Raw genomic sequence first — 24231 nt, forward strand, 5'->3', positions numbered from 1 at the left:
GGAGGGCTCTTGTTTACAGCAGAATGCCAACTGGTAAGTACCAAAGTTGAAAAGTCATCAATTTGTAACTTTCATAGTAAAGACTGGCTTAGGCAAGGATCATCCATAATTTCTAGGGAGAAATTTTGAAAAAGAGCAGGACATTTGTATACTCTTAAAGTACCTCCCACAGAAAATTGATTAGTTGCAAGGCAAAAAAAAAAAAAAAAGTAACTATACAAGGAATGAATGAGGCTACACTGAAGGGTGTTCGGTCTAGTCTTAAAGTTGATGAATATTAGCATCACCAATGAGAACAGGTGGACGCAATTGTGCCTCCAGAGGTGAGACCCTATAAAGGACACATTTCTTATGCAGCATTCCTGCTCAGAATGCATAATCTGAGTCTAATCCTGAGGAAACATCACCCAAAGTAAGAATGGGGACGGTTGTATTAAATAAGGGACAACCGCACTCTTCAACGTCGTAAAGAAAGGCCGTGGGAATGCCCCAGTTTACAGAAGGCCCTGGGACTAGCATTCCATGGCAGTCTAGCACTTTCCATTCTCCCCTTTGGAAGAAATCAGGACTGGGGTTAATAACAGGGTTATCATTCCTTAAATGGATAATGGAAAATCAGAAGGCTGTTTTTATGTGCTTTCTAATTCACGGACCTCTTATATAACCTAGCCCATGCGGAGTCCAGCAAAAGTAAAAAATAAAAAAGTAGCCCTGTACTTGGAGATGAGCCTGCAAATCAGCCACAATGCCATTTTGTCCCTGGGCTTTGCTTCTTGACTAAATTTTCCCCCCGAATTGTGAATTCACAGCATTCTGAACACAACTTTTGCTCTGTGGCCAAAATGGGTTTATCCCTATACTATCGAAATAGATTTGTATTATAGCAATGGATTGGTACTTACACTATCCTACTTTGGTTGTTGTGTCTTTAACCCCCTTTCCAACTGAACTTTCAAAATGCAATTCGTTTGGAGATGTACAGTGCAATAGAGTAAAAAAGAAAATTCCTTCACTGAGCTGTCTTTCATCTGAGGTCCTCGTTCGTTTAGAAATTAAACATCCATCAGATAATATCACTTCTCCCACTTTGTATTATAAACATTACTTATCTGGATCATGGTTATTACACATAATCAGAAAGAGACCTATTTTCACACCACTTTCCCTAACCCCACTTCACGGATGAGGCCATGGTGGTTCAGGGGCCCACAGCTGACTTAAGTTCCTGCAGGCAGGAAACAGTAACCCGGGGTTAGGCTCCTCCCATGGCTCGGAGAAGCACTCTCTCCACACTTCTAAACAAACGTGGAACATCGCTAAATTGCTGCACTTGCAAGGTCTAGCTCTCCAGCTCATCCTGAGAATCACTAATATGGCTTGACTCATTACATTTAATTTCCCACCATTTGAATAGTCCCAATGCTCTCATCATAGTGGAAATAGAGGTTTGTGGACTTCGTGGCAAAACAACAGTACAAAGACTCACAGTGCCAAAGGGTCACCAAAACAGAGGCTAGTGTTGTTATGATTATGCATCAGTTAAATTTATTGGTGGCAAATGTATTCATGTCAGACAATGTGGATAAAAAATAGCCCTCCCCGTGGCCCCCGTGTCTCTAAGCACAAAAGAGACTAGATTTATACAGCGCAGTAGCTTTGGAGAATAGCCTCTGGTTTTGAACCCAAGACGGAAGCGGAGGTCTGCTTGGGCGCATGAGGGAATGAGAAGAGAGTGATGAAAAGCTACTGTCGAGGGCATATTACATCGTTTAAGCAGTGAGAAATTCATTTACTAAATCGATTGAAGCCTGAAATCTAATTAAATCTAAAAGTGGTATCAACCTGAAATGCTAATAAGTTCACGCTCAATTGTATACGAGGAAGCTCTGCCATGTGTGCCTTTAATAATGCATTACCTGACGGGTTTTTTTTCTGTATTCATTAAAGTTGTGCGGCAACGTGACGTGAATAAGTTCTACACTCAACTCTGTATGCAAACATCTCCACGCAGGCAATTGGCTCGGCCGCCTTCCCCTGCCCAGTCAAGGTGCATGAGGTGTGGTTCTCCAGGGCCGTGACCATGGCTACAAAAAGGAAACTCGGAACTTAGTAAGAAAGCACACACACCGCTGAAACCGGTTTGGCTCAGTGGATAGCGCGTCGGCCTGCGGACTGAAAGGTCCCGGGTTCGATTCCGGTCAAGGGCATGTACCTGGGTTGCGGGCACATCCCCAGTAGGGAGTGTGCAGGAGGCAGCTGGTCGATGTTTCTCTCTCATCGATGTTTCAAACTCGCTATCTCTCTCCCTTCCTCTCTGTAAAAAATTAATAAAAATATATTTTAAAAAAAAACAAGAAAAAAAGAAAAAAAAACACACACACACACCTTGTATTCAGAAAAACAGAGAAGTGGTTTTCTATCTAACTATTGGTACCCCATATTTAAAATAACTTAAATGTGTAAGACTAATAATTCAGAATGCCAAATGCTTTATAGAAAATAAAGCCTCAATCAGCTCAGCTTCCGGCTGGAGCACGTGGTCAGACAGGCTTCGGCAGCCAACAAGGCGGTCAGGTTCCAGGAGCAGTGTTCCATCTGCGAAGTGGGAGTGGTTGAGTGTGCTGGAAGATTCTTCCTTTTTTAATTGAGGTAACATTGGTTAATCACATTTTATAAGGTCCATGTGTACAATCGTACAATTTGGTATCTGTACACTTTATTGCATGATCACCAACAAAGGTCTAGTTTCGTCCATCACTATACATCTGACGCCCTTTACCCATTTCACCCGCCCCCAATACCCCTTGGTAACTATCAATCTGTTGTCTGTATCTATGAGTTTCTTTTTCATTTGTTTGTTCACTTGTTACTTTTTTTTAAATATTGTACAGATGAGTGAAATCATACAGCTTTTGTCCTTTTCCATCTGACTTACTTCACTTAGCATAACACCCTCAAGGTCCATCCATGTTGTTGCAAATGGCAATATTTCATCTCTTTATGGATCATTAGTATTCCATTGTATATATGTGTCACATCTTCTTTATCCATTCATCTGTTGATAAGCACAGGCTGTTTCCTTATCTTTGCTATTCTAAATAATGCTGTAATGAGCATAAGGGTGCATATGTCTTTTTAAATTGATGTTTATTTGAATAAATACCCAACAGAGGAATCGATGGATCATATGGTAGCTCTGTTCTTAATTTTTTGAGAAGTATCCCTATAGTATTCCATAGTGGCTGCCCCAATTTACAATCCCACCAACAGCATACAAGGGTTCCTTTTTCTCCACATCCTCTCCAGCACTTGTTTTTTGTTGCCTATTTTTAGAAGAGGTTTGTTGTTGCTGTTGTTGAGTTGTATGAGTTCTTTAACATATTTTGGATATTAATCCATTATCAAAATATCATTTACAAATGTCTTCTCTCATTTGGTTAGTTGCTTTTTTTGTCGTTATTGATGGTCCCCTTCACTGTGTGGCAGCTTTTTAGTTTGATGTAGTCCCATTTGTTTGTTTTTGTTTCCCTTGCCATTGAAGTCAAATCCACAAAAACATCACTAAGATTGGTGTCCAAAAGCTTGGTGCCTATGTTTTCTTCTATGTATTTTATGGTTTCAGATCTTATATTCAATCAAGTCTTTAATCCACTTTGAATTCATTTTGTATATGGTATAAGATAGTGGTCTGGTTTTACTCTTTTGCATGTAGCTCTCCCGATTTCCCAACACCATTTATTATAGAGCCTTTTCTTTCTCCATTGCATGTTCTTGGCTCCTTTGTTGTAAATTAGTTGTCCATATATGTGTAGGCTTATCTCTGGGCTTTCAATTCTGTTCCATTGTTCTGTGTGTCTGGTTTTCTGCCAATACCATACTGTTTTGATTACTATAACTTTGTAATATAGTTTGAAATCAGGGAATGTGAGACTTCTGGCTTTGTTCTTTTTTTTCTCAGGATTGCTTTGGCTTACCAGGGTCTTTTGTGGTTCTATACAAATATTAGAATTATTTGCACAAGTTCTGTGAAAAATGCCATTGGGATTTTTATAGGGATTGCATCAAAGAAATAGATTGCTTTGGATAATATGGACATTTTAACAATGTTAATTATTCCAATCCATGAGCATAGAGTATCTTTGTATGTCTTCTTCAGTTTCTTTCAACAATTTCTTATAGTTTTCAGGGTACAGGTCTTTCACCTCCTTTGTTAAGTTGATTCCTACGTATTTTATTGTTTTGTTGCAATTGTAAATGGAATTGTTTTCCTGATTTCTCTTTCTGATAGTTTGTTGTTAGTATATAAAAACACAATAGATTTTTGTATATTGGTTTTGTACCCTGCAACTTTATTGTATTTTTTTATTATCTCTAGTACTTTTGGGGGGGAGTCTTTATGGTTTTCTATATTAAAAGGTTTGGGGCATGCTGACTACAGCTACTGCTTAAGAGATTTTAGCAGAGTCTGAAGCCTGAGCCAGGACAGGCCATCCATATGGTGGAGGTGCCCAGCATCGGTAAAAGCTCCCAGGGAAGTTGCTGTGACCCATGTGAATGTGAATTACTGAAGACTCAAGCACCTTACAGTCGCATGTGGCCATCGTCCAGGGAGTCTACAGTCAGGCATGTCAGGGAGGAGGAGCCAGAGGAGTCGTCTAACCCAGTCCAGTGCCTCTCTGATTTTAACGTGTAGCAGGTCTTGTTAAAAGGCAGATTCTGACTCAGTAGGTCTGGGGTGGGACCCAGGCTGCTGCATTTCTCACACACTCCCAGGACAGACTGAAGCTGCTGTTCCTCAGACCCCACTGGGGATAGCAAGGCTCTTACTAAAAACAGGCATGTGTCGTACTAAAGCAAAATACCAAATGCAACACAAGTACGGATGGCAGTCCCTGGCCTCCAGAAGCTCAGTGAGCCTGACACAATGGCTGCACTAACACAAGTAATAGAATCCATGAATGAGCAAAGCACCATGACGCTGGGCACAAGGGAAGCTCTGAGTGTTTTCTGATGTTCCTAGAATTACTGTATCACTCTTACTGTTATGGTTGTGAGGCTGTCTCAGAAGTTCTTCCCTCTCAGCCCTGCATCCGGGCTCCTCTTCCACGGTAAGAGACTAGGATGTCGTCTTCCAGCACCTCCCTCAGAAAATCCCATCCCCAACGACACAAAGCTGTCAACTCCTCTTTCATATCAAAGTCTGAATTAGATCTCTTTTCTTCCTTTAAGTTTGCAACTCTCTCCCTCATCTGATATCAAAGACGTGGCACAGTGTCTGATACAATAATGATAGTAATTAAGAAAGGCGTACGTTCCTCGATCCTTCCAAGGCAGATTCATTCTCAAGAAAGCTGCCAGCAGACACAATATTATGGCACGCCATGTAGTAACACTTAATGAGAAAACTAGGGGGATAAAGAAAAAGGCACTGACAGTGGGCACACCTGTGTGTGGTACCGCTCGGCTGCCAGATCAAAATACTCGAAAATTGTGCCGTTGAGACCTGGTGATCACCATTTCAAAGGGGAGTAACCATCCGTTCATTCAGCAAAGATGTCCTGAGGGCCCACGACATGCTGGGCGCCAAGGAGGGTGCTGAGTAAGAGTGAGATCTGATCATTGCCCTCAAAGTTGGTGGGGTGTAAGGAAAGAAGCGATTACTATGGAGTGTGGCTGCTGCCGTGAGAAGCACAGGGCGTTAGTTCCAACAGGTATTTATTATATCTCCCCTCTCGGGAGAGAGATCACCCGGTAAGAATCAGTGGCGCCTGGGTTCGAACCAGGCGGTCGGCCTCCAGATGCGGGCCCTCCATTTGGAGATGCCCTGGTGTTTCTTGCACCGGACTCCTTACCCTGCAAGCCTTCAGCCTGCGAGTGTGCTCGGTGACGTGCGAACTGAAATCATCTTCCACACGGAGAGAAGACGGAAAAGAGGCCAGAGGAACTGTCTTTGAAGTAAAAATAAACCCAGGAAGCCAAACATAATGATGGTTCATAAACTATGCTAGTCCCCGTCCACTTTGATAGATGCTAGTCTGTGTTTGGAGGAAAAGGCAAGGGGGTTCTGAAATATGAATGTTAGAAGAAGAAATATGGTTTCTGAGTCCACTGAGAGGGGATCATCAGAGAGAGGAGTGTGAGGTAATAAAAATATCCAGCAGCTGCAAACCGTTGGCGAACAGAACTCTGTAGGGGTTGGGAGAGGTCACACTGGTACCTTACGGGCACCCCCCATTTCCGTTTTGAAATCCGTGCCTTCCACATATTACTACCACCCCCATCACCTTCCACCTCCTCAACCACCCTTCCTATCAGCCCTTTCTTTTCTGGGAAATTAAAGAACAATCAGTGTAAAATTTACTTTCATATCTGTCATTGTGCTTTTTAGCTAATATTTTGGTGTCTACAGTGTGCCTGCTCTGTGTTCACTGCCTTAGGAGATAACCTCACTTAACCCTCGCAACAACCCGCAAGACAAATACTATGATGATCCCTATTTTTTATTGATTGATTGATTTGAGAGAGAGAGAGAGAGAGAGAGAGAGAGAGAGAAACATCGATTTGTTGTTCTTCTTATTTATGTATTAATTGGTTAATTCTTTTTTCTTTTTTGCTAATCCTCACCCAAGGATATTTTTCCCACTGATTTTTAGAGAGAGTGAAAGGGGGGAGGAGAGACAGAAAGAGAAACATTGATGTGAGAGAGACACATCTTTTGGTTGCCTCCCTGACATGCCCCGACTGGGGCCAAGGATCGAGCCTGCAACCGAGGTACATGCCCTTGACCTGAATCAAACCTATGACCCTTCAGTCCAAGAGCCGACACTCAAACCACTGAGCCAAACCAGCCAGGGCCACTGGTTGATTCTTGCATGTGCCCTGACTGGCAATCGAACCTGCAACCTTGGCTTATCAGGGCAACACTCTGCTCACTGAGCTACCCAGCCAGGGCTTGATCAGCCCAATTTTAATACCTCAGAAAACTGAGGCATAAGGAGGTTAAATAATTTGCTCAATCACATGGGTAATGGGTGGGGACCACTTCAGCACCAGGACACTGTAGCCATCCCCACCCAATGTGGCTGGGCCTCACAGTGATAGAGCTGGCAGGGAAGGGAACAAAGACATCATCTCATGGCAAGAGTCTGCCTTTCACTCAACAGATGAGGAAACTGGGGCAAGCTCCCTCCTCTGAGGGCAGAGCCTGTGACCTCTCCACCTCCGTCTCCATCATGGGCTCAGAGTTGAGCCTTTTACTCAGCCACTCCCCTCACTGCCACTGCTTCCACACCGGCCTGCCCTCAGGCTGACCGCTGCCTTGTTAGATTTTAAAAAGCAAAAAAAAAAAAAAAGGCAAGAAACTCTCACTTCCTAAGGACCTAGTACAGCCAGGCTCCATCAACCCTCCAATCACCCCATGAGGCAAGTGTTGTCATTATCTCCATTTTAGAGATGAAAAGATTGGCCCAGAGCACTGTGATTATTTGCCCAAGCCACACAGTAACTGGCAAGCTCTTAATTACCAGGCTGCCTCCCAAAACAGTGAACTCTTACTAACAGCCTCTTTTCCATCTTTTCTCCTTTAGGTTCATGTTGCCCCTGCTTTCTACCCAGCAATGCTGGTGGACATGGGGTACGTATACTTCACCAACTCCGTGCTTGCCATCCTGCCCTGCAACCTGAGGCTAAACATGATTCAAAGGCAGGACTCATGCAAAGCCAGCGGGTTGTCAGCATCTACCATGGGCCTGGACCAGCTCTCCACCTGGGGACTAAAACTCACGCAAGAAGGAGCTCAGGCTCCTCCCATCCTCAGCGCAAACTGTGCCCGTATTTTAAGGTCTAGCAGCCACCAACAGTGCCCAGATTCCTCTGGGATAAGCAATGATGCATGAGTGCGCCTGCGAACACCTGAGAGCATCATAATTCAAGAAATGCAGAGGACGCGCTGTGTGAGGTCCCTCAGATAATTGAAATGGACTCATAACTCACCAGCCACCGGGGGAAATTGTATCACTTTGCACACTGTGATTCCATAGCTTAAAATCAAACCAGGGGAGCATGATCAGATTTCTAATTTGGAACCTTGGACACGCAACGTCATCTTTAATGACTCCTGGGGCAAAGGATGCTCATTACAGATCTCAGCGTACTGAAATTAAAATATGAAACCTAAAAATTAAGCAGAAAATTTTCAATTCCTCGGGTCCATAAGGCCACAGAAAAATCATACCAGCAGGAATACATATACTCCTTAGGGTTTTGTTATGCCTACAAATATTTGAACGGAAATTATAAGAAAGAGAAGAGCTAGAAAAAAAATAAACAAACCCATCAGAGACCCTAACCTTTAGGTTTGGGCCATCTGGGTGAACAGCAATTTTTCATGACCAAAGTGAACTATCATGTCAGGCAACATTACCCCTCTGCTGACGGCCAATTTCATCTATGATGTACAACTCAGATTCCCCTGATAGGGCAGGCTGCCGCCTCAAGTCCTCTCTCACTGCTGAGAGGACTGAACGACAGTGCAATCAGTCAGCACCCTGCCCAGGGTGTAAGGCTCCTTTAAGATGGGAGGCTAAATATTCATCTCTCATCATCACTTCTAAACCCCACTCAGGGTGGATTTTCTAGAAGTCTGCGTAATCATGAAACAATCTCCAGAGACTGTTTTGTAATCTCTTTCCTGAGTTATGGGTCCATTTCAATGATTTCAGGGACCTCCCCATCCTCCCTGTCCTTTGTGTCACTATAGGAGTGGCTGCCAAGGCCCAGCAAAAAGATGAGCATTTCCAGCTTTCACATCTGCTCCTGACTACTTTTACAGACCTGAACCCAGGAAAAGGGAGCAATTTTCTGTCTGCAGTGAGGCCTCAACAGGTGCCCCAGAAATATTAGTGTAAAGGTAGGTGTAAATAGAAAATTACAAACTCAAAACTTCATTTTCCCTTGACATGCATTCTTGCCGAGGAAAGTTAGAGAGAGGGGCCAGAGGAAGTGGAGGGTTATGCTATCAGCCCCTGAACATGAACATGGTACACCTCCTCCTAAGAGTCAAGGAGAACCTGCAAATAACACAAAAGATAAACTATGAGGTTTATTCTTTTATCAATTAAAAAACCACTCTTGCCCGGCCAGTGTTGCTCAGTGGTTGAACGTTGACCTATGAACCTGGAGGTCATGGGTCAATTCCCAGTCAGGGCACATGCCCGGGTTGTGGGCTCGATCCCTAGTGGGGGAGGGGGTCATACAGGAGGCAGCCAATCAATGATTTTCTCTCATCATTGATGTTTATATTTCTCTCTCCTTTTCCCTTCCTCTCTGAAATCATTACAAATATATATATTTTTTTAAAAACACCACTTCTTCTGAGCCTTAACTTGTGCACTGCAGCTCAGAGAGACTTAAAATCCCTTCCTGCCTGGCCACCATGACTCAGTAGCTGAGTGTCAACCTATGAACCAGGAGGTCATAGTTCAATTCCTGGTCAGGGCACATGCCTGGGTTACGGGCTCGATCCCTAGTGGGGGTCATGTAGGAGGTGGCCGATCAGTGATTCTCTCTCATCATTGATGTTTCTATCTCTCTCTCCCTCTCCCTTTCTCTCTGAAATATATATATATATCTCCCTTCCTTAATCCAGTTACTTAATGTGGAATGGCCACTGTGTAAAAAAAAAAAAAGGAAAATGAAAGAAAGAAAGAAAAGAAGGCCTAGGTGTTGCTAAGTATAATTGGTAGACCAGAAAACCCTTCAAGGAACTAAAACAAATGTGAAGGGAGAGGGGAGTGTGCGGCCATGAATGGTAAAGGAAGCCAGGGTCAAAGTTGAGGTCACTCCCTGTGAAGACCATGTGTGTTATTTCATCACATGTCCTCGCGAGCCTTTCCCTTGGAACCAATCACTCCCAGGGGTCACCCCAGAGCCTCCCCCTCAGAGTCACTTTCATTATTGCTCTCTTGCCCACGTGTAACTGAGAGGGAGGAGAGCGTTTCAACAACCTGGGACTCCACTAACCAAGAGTGGCAGAGGTCTCGGCAGACCTGCTCTCTCAGCTCTGTGGTTTGTATAAAACTGAGAGTCTTGGACAAAAAACTAAGTAATAAGTTAATTAATTAAAACAATAAAGGACAAGAACAACCAATCTTAAAGTGAAATACAGTCAACTGTCTAAATTGCCCCTTGTGACTGTCAGTGGGCTGGCATTTATGGACAGGGAGCCAGGAGCCTGGGGCCAGCGTGCCTGCCCAGAAGTCCTGGTTTTCTATGATGCCAGCAGACACTGGAGAGGCCCTTTAGAAGAATGAGCTTCCCAAGAAATGCATTAGTGCGAGCATTCACACCAAGGAGGCAGAGGCAACGGCTAGACGGATACCAGGCACTTGTGGAGTGGCCCCAAATCATGCTGAGCTCTGACCCATTTATTCAGTAAATTACTTTCACAACTAGGTCAAATGTTAGAGCCTTCCAACCACTCCCTGGCTCCCTGGCTGGAGAGAGCCCCTTTGCTAACCTTGCCATTAAAACTGGGCAACCTATGATATTCAATAAAGTAATTAAGGACAAATCCAAGCAATTACTTGGCATTTCCTGCAATAACCAGATGACATTTGTAATCCCAAAAGCAAACTGGACCAAAAAAAAATGTGTTTTGTTCAAAGGCATAAATAAGTCTAGCATCCTATGTAATAAAGAGGCAATGTGCAAATTAACCCTCATGCTGTAACGCCGTCACAAGATGGCAGTGCGTACAGTGGGGGTGGGGCCAACGGGAACTCCACGCGGCTTCCACCAGGGTTCCTGTGGCCTCATGGGGTGCGGGGGTCCCGGCCGCTTTGTGCGACTTCTGCCAGGGTTTCTGCAGCCTCGCGTGTGTGCCGCGGGGGTGGGGCCCTCGGCTACTGCTGTGTGCAACCCGGAGGTGGGGCATCAGGGCAGCACTCCAGGACTCAGGGCCATCCCATGGCAAGCCGGCCATGTGGGGCGGGACTCCGGGACTCAGGGCGGTCCCATGGTGTGGGGGGCGGGTCTTGTGCGATTTTGCACAATGGGTCACTAGTCTATAATAAGTGACTATGGGAAACCAGGATGTTGGGTACTAGCCACCCCCTTTCTAAGAGCAGCAATAGATATGGCAACAGACACTGAGCCCTTCCCTTACCTGTGTCTCAGCTCTTCTGCCTACAGGAGTGAACTATAAGATGAGCCAAAATGGCAGCTCTGAGCCGGGACAAGACTATGGTGAGGTCAACAGAGGCGCCTAGAGAGCAAAACTGAAGCGGCATGGACTCCCTGGATGTGCAAGTCCCCATCCTGAGGTTCTTATCTTAGGTCTAAAACTGCTTTCTAAAGGGATTCTTTGCCTCCTTGAGGGATTTGCAAAAGAATTCTTTAGTAGTTAATTTCCAATTCTTTTGTGCACAGATCTTACAGAGCACTCCTACTGGGCAAAGTGAATTACACCAAAATTCAAACATACTGGAAGGGAAAGAAAAACAAGAGGCCAGCAAGGTCACCTAGAGGACAACAATCTGAAACAACAGGGTGCTAAGGGATCTTTCCCAAGGAAGACTCCAGGCCAACGTGGGGGTATGGAGCACAATAAAGAAGAGTAAGGAAATGTAGAATAAGCATCTATCTACCCATGCGCACTAAGTATAGGAATAAGGTAAAGGTGAAAGCTAACATTGGTTAGCATCTACTATGTGCCAGATGCTTTAAATGCCTTAGCTTGTTTAGTCTTCACAACAACTCTTGGAAATGGGTATTATATTATTATCATTTAAGAAACAAGAAATGGAAACAGAGTGATTTAGTTCATTGCCCCAGATCTTAGAGCTAGTAATTGCTGACAATGGCCCATGCTATTATCCTGAGTCTATTCTCTTGCTGGACAGTCCCACATATACAAATGTCATTCTCAGCAATAAAATAATCACTATCTAACAGCATGTCCCAAGTTAGTAAGGAAGCACTTTAGACATAACCCTTGATGCGTTTGTCCAGCCTCGGTGACATACTTTCTCATCTCACCTAGCATCACAGCCTGACAATATTTTCAAGAGGTCATCCTCTCAGATGAAGAAACTGAAGTGCCAACTGCGGCTTCAGTGAGGGGCAGAGACAGGAAGGTGGCCCAAGCCCTCTGAAGCTGACCAAGCCACGGCGCCTCCACGGGACCTATCATCACCCCTGAAGGGCTTAAGAAACCACTGACCTCCACATGCCCGTGAAACTGAACATGGTGCTGACACAGCGAGGGAGAGGCGGCGGCGTGAGTCCATCCAGGCGCATGAGCAGAGCTGGGATGCCAAAGAGCACCAGGTACTTCACGTAGAAAAAGAGCACCTGGGCCAAGGCCAGTCCTCCTGGAAGACAGAGGGACCCGTGAGACACGGCGACAGGAAGTGGAGCCATCTCCTGGCAAAGATGCAACATTCCAGGAGATGAGCCTCCTGCTCACCTTCCGCCACCCACCCCCTTCTTCCCTTCAGCACCCACATTGATAAAGTCTCCCATATTGGTTTTGATCAGGGAAACTTTTGGATTAACAAATGAGGTGGGGGCCCAGCCAGCATGGCTCAGTGATTGAGCATCAACCAATGAATCACAGAGTCACGGTTCGATTCCTGGTCAGGGCACATGTCTGGGTTGTGGGTTGGATCCCCAGTGTGGGGCATGCAGGAGACAGCTCATCAGTGATTCTCTCTCATCACAATGTTCTAGCTCTCTCTCCCCCTCTCTCCCTCTCCAAAATCAATAAAAATATATTTTTTAAAAATAAAATAAAAAATCAACAAATGGAGTAGGGAACACCCAATGCAATATACAGATGATGTATTCTAGAACTGTACACTTGAAGCTATATAATTTTATTAACCAATATCACACCAATAAATTCAATTAAAAAGATAAAAAGCTATAAAATAAAGTAAAATAAATAAACACAAATACAAAATTCCTTTTATTATTGTGACAGGTTATAGGATCTCTTAGCAGTCATGCTTCTGCAGATAATAGAAAAGGGCACTAAATATATATATATATATATATATATATATATATAGCATTTAAAAAAACTATTAGAAAGGGAAAGTCCTTCCCAATTCCTTTCAACCCTACATAAGTTCACACCCAGTTGGATGACGAGAATCAAAGAATTAAATCAACAAAGGTTAGCAAAGATGTGAAGATACTGGGACCATCATAGACTGCTAGCAGGAGGTAAAATGGTGCGGCCACTTAAAAAAACAGTTTGGCAGTTCTTTAAATGATTAAACACAGAGTTACCATATGACCCAGCAATATACCCAAGAGAAATGAAAACAAATGTCCACACAGACACCTATACCAAACATTCATAGCAGCATTGTCTACAACAGCCAAAAACTGGGCGGGGGGAGGGGGGAGGGAGGCAACAACTGTCTATTGACAGATGAATGGATAAACAAAATGAGCTCTACCCACACAATAGAATATTATTCTTCCATAAAAAGGAGTGGAGTGCTGATATATGCTACAACATAGATGAATCTTGAAAACATTATACTAAGTGAAATAAGCCAGAAACAAAAGGCCACATGTAGTATGTTTTCATTCATATGAAAGTCCAGAACAGGGACACCAAGACAGAAAATGGATTAGTGGTTGCTAAGCATTGGGTTGGTGATGGGGGTGGGGTGGGGATGGAATTATGGGAGGGTGGTAGTTAAAAGATCAGGATTCTCTTTTGAGGTGAAAATGTGCAAAAACTGGCCATGATGGTTGCACATATCTATGAATAAACTAAAAGCCAGGAAGAAATCAGCTATATGTTTCTGCTTGAATTTTGATGCTTCACACTACGGTGTCGGGTGAATTTCCCGCCAAAATATAAGATGGCGCGTTAAAATGCCTATATCTTTTGAAGTATGGGTTCGATTGAAATGAAATATTTGGTAATACTTATGGGAGGGTGGTAGTTAAAGGATCGAGATTCTCTTTTGAGGTGAAAATGTGCAAAAACTGGCCATGATGGTTGCACATATCTATGAATAAACTAAAAGCCAGGAAGAAATCAGCTATATGTTTCTGCTTGAATTTTGATGCTTCAGTGTAATTCACTTTGCCCAGTAGGAGTGCTCTGTAAGATCTATGCACAAAAGAATTGGAAATTAACTCCTCAAGTATTCTATTGCAAATCCTTCAAGGAGGCAAAGAATCCCTTTAGAAAGCAAAGAATTGCCTCCATAATGTAGCCAACAAATTCAGAGCTTCATACTTCAACTTTGCCTAAAAGAAAGATACACCGATTTTATGTCATCCAAGAAGTTATCTGTACACTAAGTTACCCGGGCACAACAAATACGGTAGTGTTTTAAGGGATGTTGGGGTTGGAGGGGTGGGGGCAGGGAATAGTTGGTGTTTTAAATAACTGGTGCAACTTGCTACCCTTTACAATGCCACATTGCCAAGCAGGCATCTCTCCACTCCGAAAGCATGCACCGTGAAATTATCTCACCCCACATGGAGTATCTGTAATTGAACAGCCAAGTTCACGGTAGTAAATCCCAGAGTGGCTCTGGGTTCATACTGCATTAATTTTATATCATCTCAGGATTCTAACCCAAGGAGAAATTGTATAAAAATTCTTTTTTTCTACTGTATCTTAACGAACATTAGAATGTTTGATGCCGCCAAAGAGTGGGAAAGGAAGAGAATCGTATGCTATCTGACATTTGTTTGTGTTTCCAGTTTCAAAATAAACATCAGATGTCAAATGTCTTATCCTACTCCCCTCACTGGGATGTAGAAGGAGAAAAGGCAACTGGCGGACTTTTTTAGCATTTCATTATCCAGACATCATCTCAACAACAGCTGGTGTTTAAACACTGAGCTGAAAAGCCCCCTGACTACACCCACTTAGGAGATAGGTTCCTAAAACTTAACTCTAATGTACATCCTCAGAGCTTTATTCTAGCTTTGCCATGTAAGAACAACTACTTTTCAATCATTTTCACCTCCCCCCTCTTCACTCACTCTCAAGCCCCTTGCCAAAGCTCTTTTGATCCCCATAAAACTCATATACCATGGTGAAACACCATTTAATAATGAATTTTTTTTTAATGTCGTCTTTTTGAGCTCCTTCAAAAACACCCTTGCCTGGCCGGCGTGGCTCAGTGGTTGAGTGTCAACCTATGAACCAGAAGGTCACAGTTCGATTCCCAGTCAGGACATATGTCCAGGTTTCAGGCTCAATCCCCAGTGTGGGGCATGCAGGTGGCAGCCAACCAATGATTCTCTCTCATCATTGATGTTTCTAGCTCTTTCTCTCCCTCTCCTTTCCTTTCTGAAATCAATAAAAATATATTTTTAAAAAACACACATAAATTAACACCTGAATCCTAGGCTCTATCAAGTTTGGGGTATAGTTACCCCATATTTTGTCTCTTTATAAGACTCTGAAGTTCAAAAGAAAACAGTGAGTGGAAACATATACATTTGTCTAATGCCATAGAATGCACAGCACCAAGAATGAGCCCCAATGTAAACATCATGATGTGTCAATGTCGGTTCATCAGTTGCAATCCTCTCTGAGGGAGGAGGCTGACAGTGGGGAGGCTGTGCGTATGTGGGCACAGGGATTACATGGGGTATCTGGGTACCTTCCTCTCAGTTTTGCTGTGAACCTCTTAAACTGCTCTCCTTCCCTCTCACGGGAGAAAAGTCTGAAAGCAGGATGTGTCCACGGCCCCAGGGATCCAGGTGGATCGTTATTGGCCACCCATTCACTATGAATCCCAAAGGCCTGTAGCGAATACCGATATTTCTCCTAAATTCCAAAACTGTATATGACATCACCCCTGGACCTCTCCCCTTCACCTCGTGCCTCTGGCCCCCGGGGGCCTCAAGAAGGTCTGAAGAATGAATGAGTGGGTAGTGATTTCCACTGCCGGCGTAATGAAGCTTGTTGAATTGATTTGAATTAAATGACCATCATTTTCTCATTGATCACAAGTTGAGTTGAGGACAATTCGCACTTAAATAACACTTTCACAATCATTGAGCCCATCTAAATGCCCTTAATATGCCCGGTGCTATCAAAGTTGATGACAGTTCAGGACTGGAACACTCGGCTTCTCTCTCCTAATCAAAGTAATTCATTACAGCAGTGGGGGGTGGAGGCCAGCATCATCTAAATCTGAGAGTTCAGGGGGACTGGCCCGGAAGTGGGCTGCTTTGAAGCAGGAGTTGGCTAGATACAGGAAACCTCAAGCAATGGAGCGTGCAGAGCACAAGGGTGTGAACCAGCCCAGTGTAGGGAATAGGGGTGTTGGGGGGGGCGGGGACAGATAAGCAGCACAACTTTATAGTAGAAGACCTAAGAAACCAAGCAAGAAAGGGAGATGATTTACTTTGTGTTTATAAAAGATCAGTCTATAAGGACACAGGGGATCATTTTTGTTCCTGAGAGAAGACAGACAGGAGGAGACAGAGAAAAGGGCAGAGTAGTGCGGCCAGAGACCAGGGCCTGAGTTTCAGACGTGGCAGAGGAAGCAGGGGGCTCCAGTTGTCAATTTTAAGTTGTCTGTGCGGCTCTCTTCCCAACACACCTCCTCAAACACACACACAGCTCTCACACACACAGCTCTGTCTGAACAGATTTTTGTTTGGTGTGTGTGTGCACGAATGTGTGTGTGTGTGTGTACAGATCAAGTAAAAGAACGAAGTACCATGTGGTAATCAGGGCATTGCAAGATGATCCCTAAACAGAATGAATCCCACAGAAGCAAGAGATGAGACAGAGGCGGCCATGGACTGGAAGTCTCAGGAGAGCCCCGGGCTCTGCCCAGCCCAGGGAACGAGAGGCCAAGTCCACTCAATCTAGAAATGAAGGGGGCGGTAGATGACTCACTGCTAAAACCCAGTGACACTCTCCTCTACAGCCTCTACATAAAAACATGTTCTAGCCTCAGCTGGTTTGGCTCAGCGGATAGAGCGTCAGCCTGCGGACTGAAGGATCCCGGGTTTGATTCCGGTCGGGGGAGCATGCCTGGGTTACAGGCTTGATCCCCAGTGGGAGGCATGCAGGAGGCAGCCAACCAATGATTCTCTCTCATCATTGATGTTCCTATTTCTCTCTCCTTCTCCCTTCCTCTCTGAAATAAATAAAAATATATTTTTTAAAAAACATGTTCCATATAAAACCTGAAAACAAAGAGTAAATTAATATTTTTTTTATTTTGCAGGAGAATTTCATGAAAAGAACTGAAAGTGATAAAACTCAGGGATACCATGGAAACTGGGATAAGAATGGCCACTTCGGTAGACCACCTCTCTCTGGTCAAGAAACAACACCACCTCTCCACCCCCACCTCGATACCTTGTAAATTCACCAGGAGAGGCTGAATACTAGGCTAATACAATTTTGTCCAAATTGAATTTCTCAAATGACTACCTAGCTTTTACTGCCACCTCCTGGCCCTTTCTGGTATGCCTATTCTGAACCACTGATACTAATACCCACACACATAATACATCAATTATTACATTAAAGAATCCCTGGCCAAGCCCTGGCCAGCGTGGCTCAGTTGGTTGAGCATCATCCCCTGCACCAAAAGGTCACCTGTTCAATTCCCAGTCAGGGCACATGCCTGGGTTGCAGGCTTGACCCCCAGGAGGGGGTGTGAAGGAAGCAACTGATTAAAGTTTCTCCCTCACATCGATGTTTCTCTCTCTTTCTCCCTTCCTCTCTCTCTCTAAAAACATCAATAAAAATATATTTTTTTAAAAATAATCTCTGGCCAATGCAAAAATTCTCAACAAAATATTAGCAAACTAGATTCAACAATATATTAAAAGGATTATATATCATGAGTAAGTGAGTGGTATATCCCAGGGATGCAAGGATGGTTCCACATCCATAAATCAGTCAAAGCAATACATCAAATTAACAAAATAAAGGATAAATGCCATATTATCTTCTCAATAGATACGGAAGTATTTGACAAAACTCAACACCCTTTTGATAAAAACTCTCAGGGTATAGCAGAAACATAATAAAGGCCTTATATGATGAACCCACAGCTGCTATCATACCTGATGTGAAAAGCTGAAAGCCTTTCTTCTAAGATCAGGAATAAGACAAGGACGCCCACTATCAGCACTTCTATCCAACAAAGTATTCAACATAGTAGCCTCATGTTTTCCTATAAGAAGCCTTTTTCCCTCTAGGTCAGCCACACAGAAAATCAAATTGCTCACTCAGAGAGTTGCTTAGTGAGGAAGAAATCAGGGCTGGGGCATTGGCCAGAGGACACAACTATGTATGGCATCCAGCTCTGAGAGATGGAGGCGTCGGCCCCACGACAGGGCTATCCTGCCACTGGCCATGACAAAGCAAACTGCTGAACAGAGCGTCCCTTCCCAGTCACTGCTTTAACAGGAATTGCCAGGGCCTGCCTCCTGGTGTTTCCCCGTCTAGTTCTGCCCAAACCACCTCCCCTTCCGGTTGGCTGACTCTCTGCATGAGTGTGATTAAGCCTCCGGTGAAGCTGCCATCAGACCCGCAGCTCTGACCCACGGTGCCCGACCTAAGAGTCTGCTCTCAGGGACGGGCTCTGTGTCCTCCCTGTCTCTAAGCTGTTGGAGGCACCCATGGTCGTTTCATGCACTTCCAATAAACAGGTCATGACAATGTCCGTTTGTTGAATGACGAGACGTTTCCAAAGAGCTTGCCCATCCACGTCACAGATATTCCTCTCAAGCACCCTTCGGGGTTCTTTGGGCAAATACTATGATCCTCATTTTACAGAGAAGGATGGAGATTCAGAGATTGTAGATGGTTTTTCCGAGGTCCCAGAATGAGCGGACAGAGGGTTAAGACCAAAACTCAGATCTCTTCAGACCCCAGGTGAGTGTACCGAGGGCACCTGCTCTTCCCAGTGAACACAACGGAACCTGCCTGACCGCCTGTATTATCTGTATATGACAATTATTCACAGAGTGTCAATTAGCAGCTGTGTCATGTCTGGGTGCCGGGACACCATGACGGCCAATTTAAATAAGGCTGCTACTTCCATGGGACGTATATTCAACCGTGAGAGACAGGCCAACTGCAGCTGGCGCCGAGCCCCGTGTGGAGGATAGAACAGGTGACGTCAAGTGCTGGCTGGCTCTTTCTGTTTGAGTCACCAGGGGAAGCTTGTCTTAGGAAAAGGCATTGAGGCTGAGATGGGAAAGACAAGTTGTCACACGACGATGAAGAGGAAGAGCCCTCCTGCGGGAAGGGACAGCTAACGAGGAAGGGCAGAGGGCAAAGGGGCGGTGGCAGGAGACACGTCAGGGCAGTGGGTAGGAGCCAAACCTCCTGGCGTTTTGTTATGGAGGATCAGCCGGGTGTTACTCGAGTACCGGGTACCGTGGGAAGCCATCACTGCTACAGAACTGGGCTGCCTTTCAGTAAGTCACAGCGCTCTCCACCAGCCTCTACACCCCGAATCCCCGAGTCCGAGCCTCAGTCGGCCCACGGTGGCCAGTGCACCGCGCTTCCAGTCCTGTGCGAAGAGACAGTGTGTCCATAATCTGGTAAGAAGTACCTGAAAAGCTCAGGACACAATTTGTCATGAGGGAGGAGGAAGGTTTGTCCTGTCTGAAAACCCATATCCCTAAGTGGTAGGTTTATAGCCCCAGCATTGGCGCAAACCAAGCTGCAGGAGGTGCTGGCTGTCTCTTGGAAGAGCTCAGTTGGAAATGCTGGAGACAAGGCCAGGCTCCAGCCCACACCCACCTGACAGCAGCGTCTCCCTCAGGCCCAACCTGCTCCCCCACAGTTCACTGCTCAGATGGCAGCTGACAGCTGCTTTCTCCGAACACAGACACAAAACCCACAGCCGTCCTATGGCAAAGGGATGTTAAAAAAACCCACAAGGCAGGGAGCAGCGAAGGAGGATCAGGAGAAGAGAATGATGGCCCGAAGGTGGGGGGTGCACGCCTTCTAAACAGAAATCCGCTGCCTGAAAACACAGTCCTCACACCCACTCTCCAACTCCGCTGACACTAGGAATGAAAAAAGGCCCTCAAGTCCGGTTTGGCAATAAGTCACCAAAGCCTCTGACCTAGGAAATCGCCCTCAGGAAACCATCAGGGATGAGGTTCAAAAAGCCTTCTGTAAATGTGTCCACGGAGGCATCTCTATATATAAAAGGCTAAAATGCAAAGTGTTCCCTCCGGAGTTTGACCGGGAGACCGGGAGTTTGCTCACTCGCTATGATGTGCGCTGACCACCAGGGGGTGGCGCGGAACATGGGGGCGACCAACGGTGGCACTGAGGGAGCAAGGGAAAGAGGAGGCGGGGAGGCGGGGAACCTGATCGGCCCTTAACGGCCAGGCCTAGGGACCCTACCTGTGCATAAATTTCATGCACCGGGCCTCTAGTTATTTATAACACAGCAAAATTGTAAACAGTGATCAGCCACAGAGAATTGTTAACTAAATAACAGCAAAGTCATAGAAGGGAACACCATACAACTGTTAAAATCATACTCTAAGACACAGAATCTAAAAGAGGACAGGAAGAGATAAACCGAATAACTTATATACTTATATGCATAGCCCATGGACACGGGCAATAGGGTAGTGAAGACCTGGCCGGGGGTGGGGAGGGGGTGGGAGGCTGGGAGGAGGGAGGGGGAAAAGGAGGGATGGGAGATATCTGTAACACTATCAACAATAAAAAATATATTTAAAAATGAAAAAAATAGAAGAATATTTTATCACGTAAGGGAAAATTCAGAATATGTTAAGTCTAAGAAGTAGGTAGTAAGAAAAAAAAGGACAAAGAGTGAACCCTTGTAAATAAACTGCACGAGAAGCCGAAGGCAGTGGGAAGGCAGGAGTGGGCGCCTGGGGAGGCTGCACAGCTCCATTTGCCACTGCCCGTGCGGCTGGTGTGCTCACTGGTGAGCAAGTGGCTGTTACTAAAAACTCATTTGGGTAACAGCTGGGCGTCAGGAGGGCGCAGAGAAAAACGATCAGAAGAGCGAGCAAGGACCCTTCTGGCAGAGACCCTGGGACCTGCACCTCCGTGAAAACAATTACTGAGCGTCCTGCCTGCAGGTTTCCCCATTCAACTCCCCAGGAGTCCTCATCTGCAATTCTCAGATTCTCAGGCCATTCAGCCACCGGCTGCTGATCTAAAATCAACTGCACTTGTAAGACTTGACTGTGGTCCTTCTCCTGTCCTCCCTCCCGCGGTCCCTGTGCGTCACACACACGCCCTGCTCCCGAGGCGGGGATACCCACGGTGTTCATATTCACACACCTCACCAGAGAAGCCCACCCCAGTCCACCCTGGCACCGCTCACCGAGACAGTGCCCCGCACACAGTGAGGCACCAGAACCGAACGGAGGGAGTGAGGGCAGAAGGAACCAGGCCTGGAAATCAACACACTGGGCTGGCACCTGCACTGGGCCACCAACAAGCTGTGACCTTGGAAAGGCCACTGACCTTCTCTGAGCCTCCGTTGCCTAATCTGTAAAATGAGAGTGTCAGACAGCCTGTGAGGTCTAATTTGGCTCTAAAATTCCAGAGTGCGTAATCTCCCCACTGTCTTGCCTCCAAAGAAATACCTGGACCAGGGGGAGAAGACGGCCCAGCGTCCCTGGAGCCCAGAGGACCTTCCCAACAATCTCCATTTTACAGTAACTTGCACTGTACAAGTCTGGACCTCGCAAAACAATTTAAGTGCCTCCTCTGTGGGCCTGCTGGGAAGCCATTCTTTATCAACACAATCTTTTTTTTTTTAATCTTTACTGTTGAGAGTATTACAGCTGTCCCTCTATTTTTCCCCATTGCCCCCTCCACCCGGTTCCCGCCCCACCCCAGGCCTTCGCCACCCTAGTGTGTGTCATAAACGCAATCTTAAAGCATGTATTTGATCCTGCAAAAGCACCACTTACATTTGCTCTGCACTCAATTCTGAGTTCTCATATAGTGGGACCAATGGTCCCAGCTCGTCCAGGGCTGAGGAATCCCCCGGATGAGACTTGCTTTGCCCAACCCAAGAGTGTCCTTGGCCACCAGGTCAGTCGATCACTCTACCTCTCGATATATCTCTGGTTTTCTGCTCCCGAAACACCCTCTGCACTCCACGTCAAAACAAAATACAGCACACCTTTCTGGCCTGTACAAACACTGCTGCTCAAATCAACACCATCACAGATCATCAGCCATGCACCCTGGGGTGCCTCAGGATGCTTCTGTCCTCAGGTAAGAGCGCCTTCATGCACCACGTCCCATTAGGTGCTCTTAGATGGGCGGGGGGGGGGGAGGTTGTAATCAAGGGAAGAAAACACACACAGAAAGAAATTTTTGTAGGCAATGACAACCAGATGAATAAGAAAACCCTTATTTTAGCACTGAACCCTCACCATACGTTAATTCACCGCATTGTTGCTGCCTAAAGGAGACAGCAACTAAAAAACACAGAAAACAACCCGAGTCAACAAAAGGATCCACTTATTCACGTGTCCATTCGTCCACGTTTGCACAGACCACTTACTCTGCGCCAGGTGAACCACCATGAAAGAGAAGCACAAAAACATGGGTTTTGCAATCTCCCGTCTACTGATCATTCATGGATATTGATCAGAGCATTTAACGAACTCATTTCCCAAACTGGCTCCACTCTGGGTTCCTATAATAACAGTTAGGAAATTAGCTATTTCACCCTTAAGACCACAGAAAAACAAGAGTATCATTAGAAGATCCATCCGTCTCTTCCAAAACACTCATATCCGTGGAAGGTAGACATTGTGACTTCCCTTTAGGACACCCTTTATGAAACTGACCAGGACGTGTTGAAAAGAGAAGTCAAAGAGCAACAAACGTTTAAAGCAAGAAGACGGAAAGGAAGCTGTGACGCTGCTTGTGGCCAGCGAACTGTCCCAGTCGTCCTGAGAAGCAGCGTGCTGCAGTCAGAAACCCTGAGAGTTCACATCCAATCTCGACTGCAGAGAAATCTTAGAACAGGGAGCAAAGGAAGGTAAGTGCTCTGAGCCCAGCTTTCAGGAGTTCTCAGCAGCTGCGAGAGAGGGGGTGGCACGGGACTGTGGCTGGTTTAACCTCAGGCACACGCCTTTAGAAACCAGCAGGCAGGTTGCATAGTGCAGCAGCTTGAGAGGGGTGGACAGTGGTCGCTTTCAGTCACCAGCTGGTCACAGGAGGGTTGGGAAGACATGTTTAGTTGCAAGGAGCCTCAGTGAGTGTGAGCTAGGAGGCTGACGGTGCCTCACCCACCGGGTGCCCACCGCAGAATCCCAGCCTTCATATCCCAGCCTTCATCTCCGATTCCACCCTCTCCCCCAGCCCCACAGTCAACCATTTAGATTATGATGCCAGTCAACTCTCCCTCACAAATGTCCCAAAGTTGTTTTTCTGTCGATTACCACCGATCTCGAAACACGACCCTGATTCAGGCCTCCATCACCTCGTCTGCCTTTCCTCCTCGCTTCAATCCATTTTTCCACCAAACGCCACACACACACACACACACACACACACACACACACACACACACACACACACCCCTACCTATCCAGGAGCTTCTGACCACGCTGAACGTCTTTCAGTTCCCCAAATATGCTCTCAGAGCTCTTGGCTTTGGGCTTTGGGATATGCTAGTCCCTCTACCTAGAGCACCTTTCCTGCAGCCCTCATCTAACTATTATCTCTTTCATTCCTAAGCATCCTTCGGGTTTCCTCTTAGATGTTACTTCCTCTGAGAAGACTTTCCAAGCTCCCCTAGACTGAGCCAGGCACTTCTCCTCTGTGCTCCCACAGCACCCTGGGCTTCCACCCTCACAGGACCCGTCTCCTCGCACCAAAATAGGCTTTGGTTTTTATTTTTTCTAAACAACTCTCTAGACCAGTGATGGCGAACCTTTTGAGCTCAGCGTGTCAGCATTTTGAAAAACCCTAACTTAACTCTGGTGCCGTGTCACATATAGAAATTTTTTGATATTTGCAACCATAGTAAAACAAAGACTTATATTTTTGATATTTATTTTATATATTTAAATGCCATTTAACAAAGAAAAATCAACCAAAAAAATGAGTTCGCGTGTCATAGGTTCGCCATCACTGATCTAGACCATGCATTCTGCAAGGACAGAGGCTGGACTTGCCTTGTTTGCCTCTGCGTCCTTTGTCATGGAAACCAAACCAGCTCGTTTAAATCAATCAGCTCT

The 24231-nt window shown here is 45.5% G+C and overlaps 1 protein-coding gene across 6 annotated transcripts in view; it reads right to left on the minus strand.

Moving 5' to 3' along the window:
- The window catches only part of HHAT (hedgehog acyltransferase), a 161620-nt gene that overhangs the window by 90305 nt on the left and 47084 nt on the right, over positions 1-24231 (minus strand). For all 6 annotated transcript variants that reach the window (XR_002829557.1, XM_006089916.3, XM_023754791.1 and 3 more), the window contains one exon: positions 12221-12371. Coding sequence is in view for 5 of the 6 variants with exons in the window: in XM_006089916.3 (XP_006089978.1) it covers positions 12221-12371 (151 nt within the window). In the remaining variant the exon portion in view is untranslated. The remainder of the gene's footprint in view (positions 1-12220; positions 12372-24231) is intronic.

Source organism: Myotis lucifugus, unplaced genomic scaffold, assembly GCF_000147115.1.
Source record: "Myotis lucifugus unplaced genomic scaffold, Myoluc2.0 scaffold_65, whole genome shotgun sequence".
Taxonomy (NCBI): Eukaryota; Metazoa; Chordata; class Mammalia; order Chiroptera; family Vespertilionidae; genus Myotis; species Myotis lucifugus.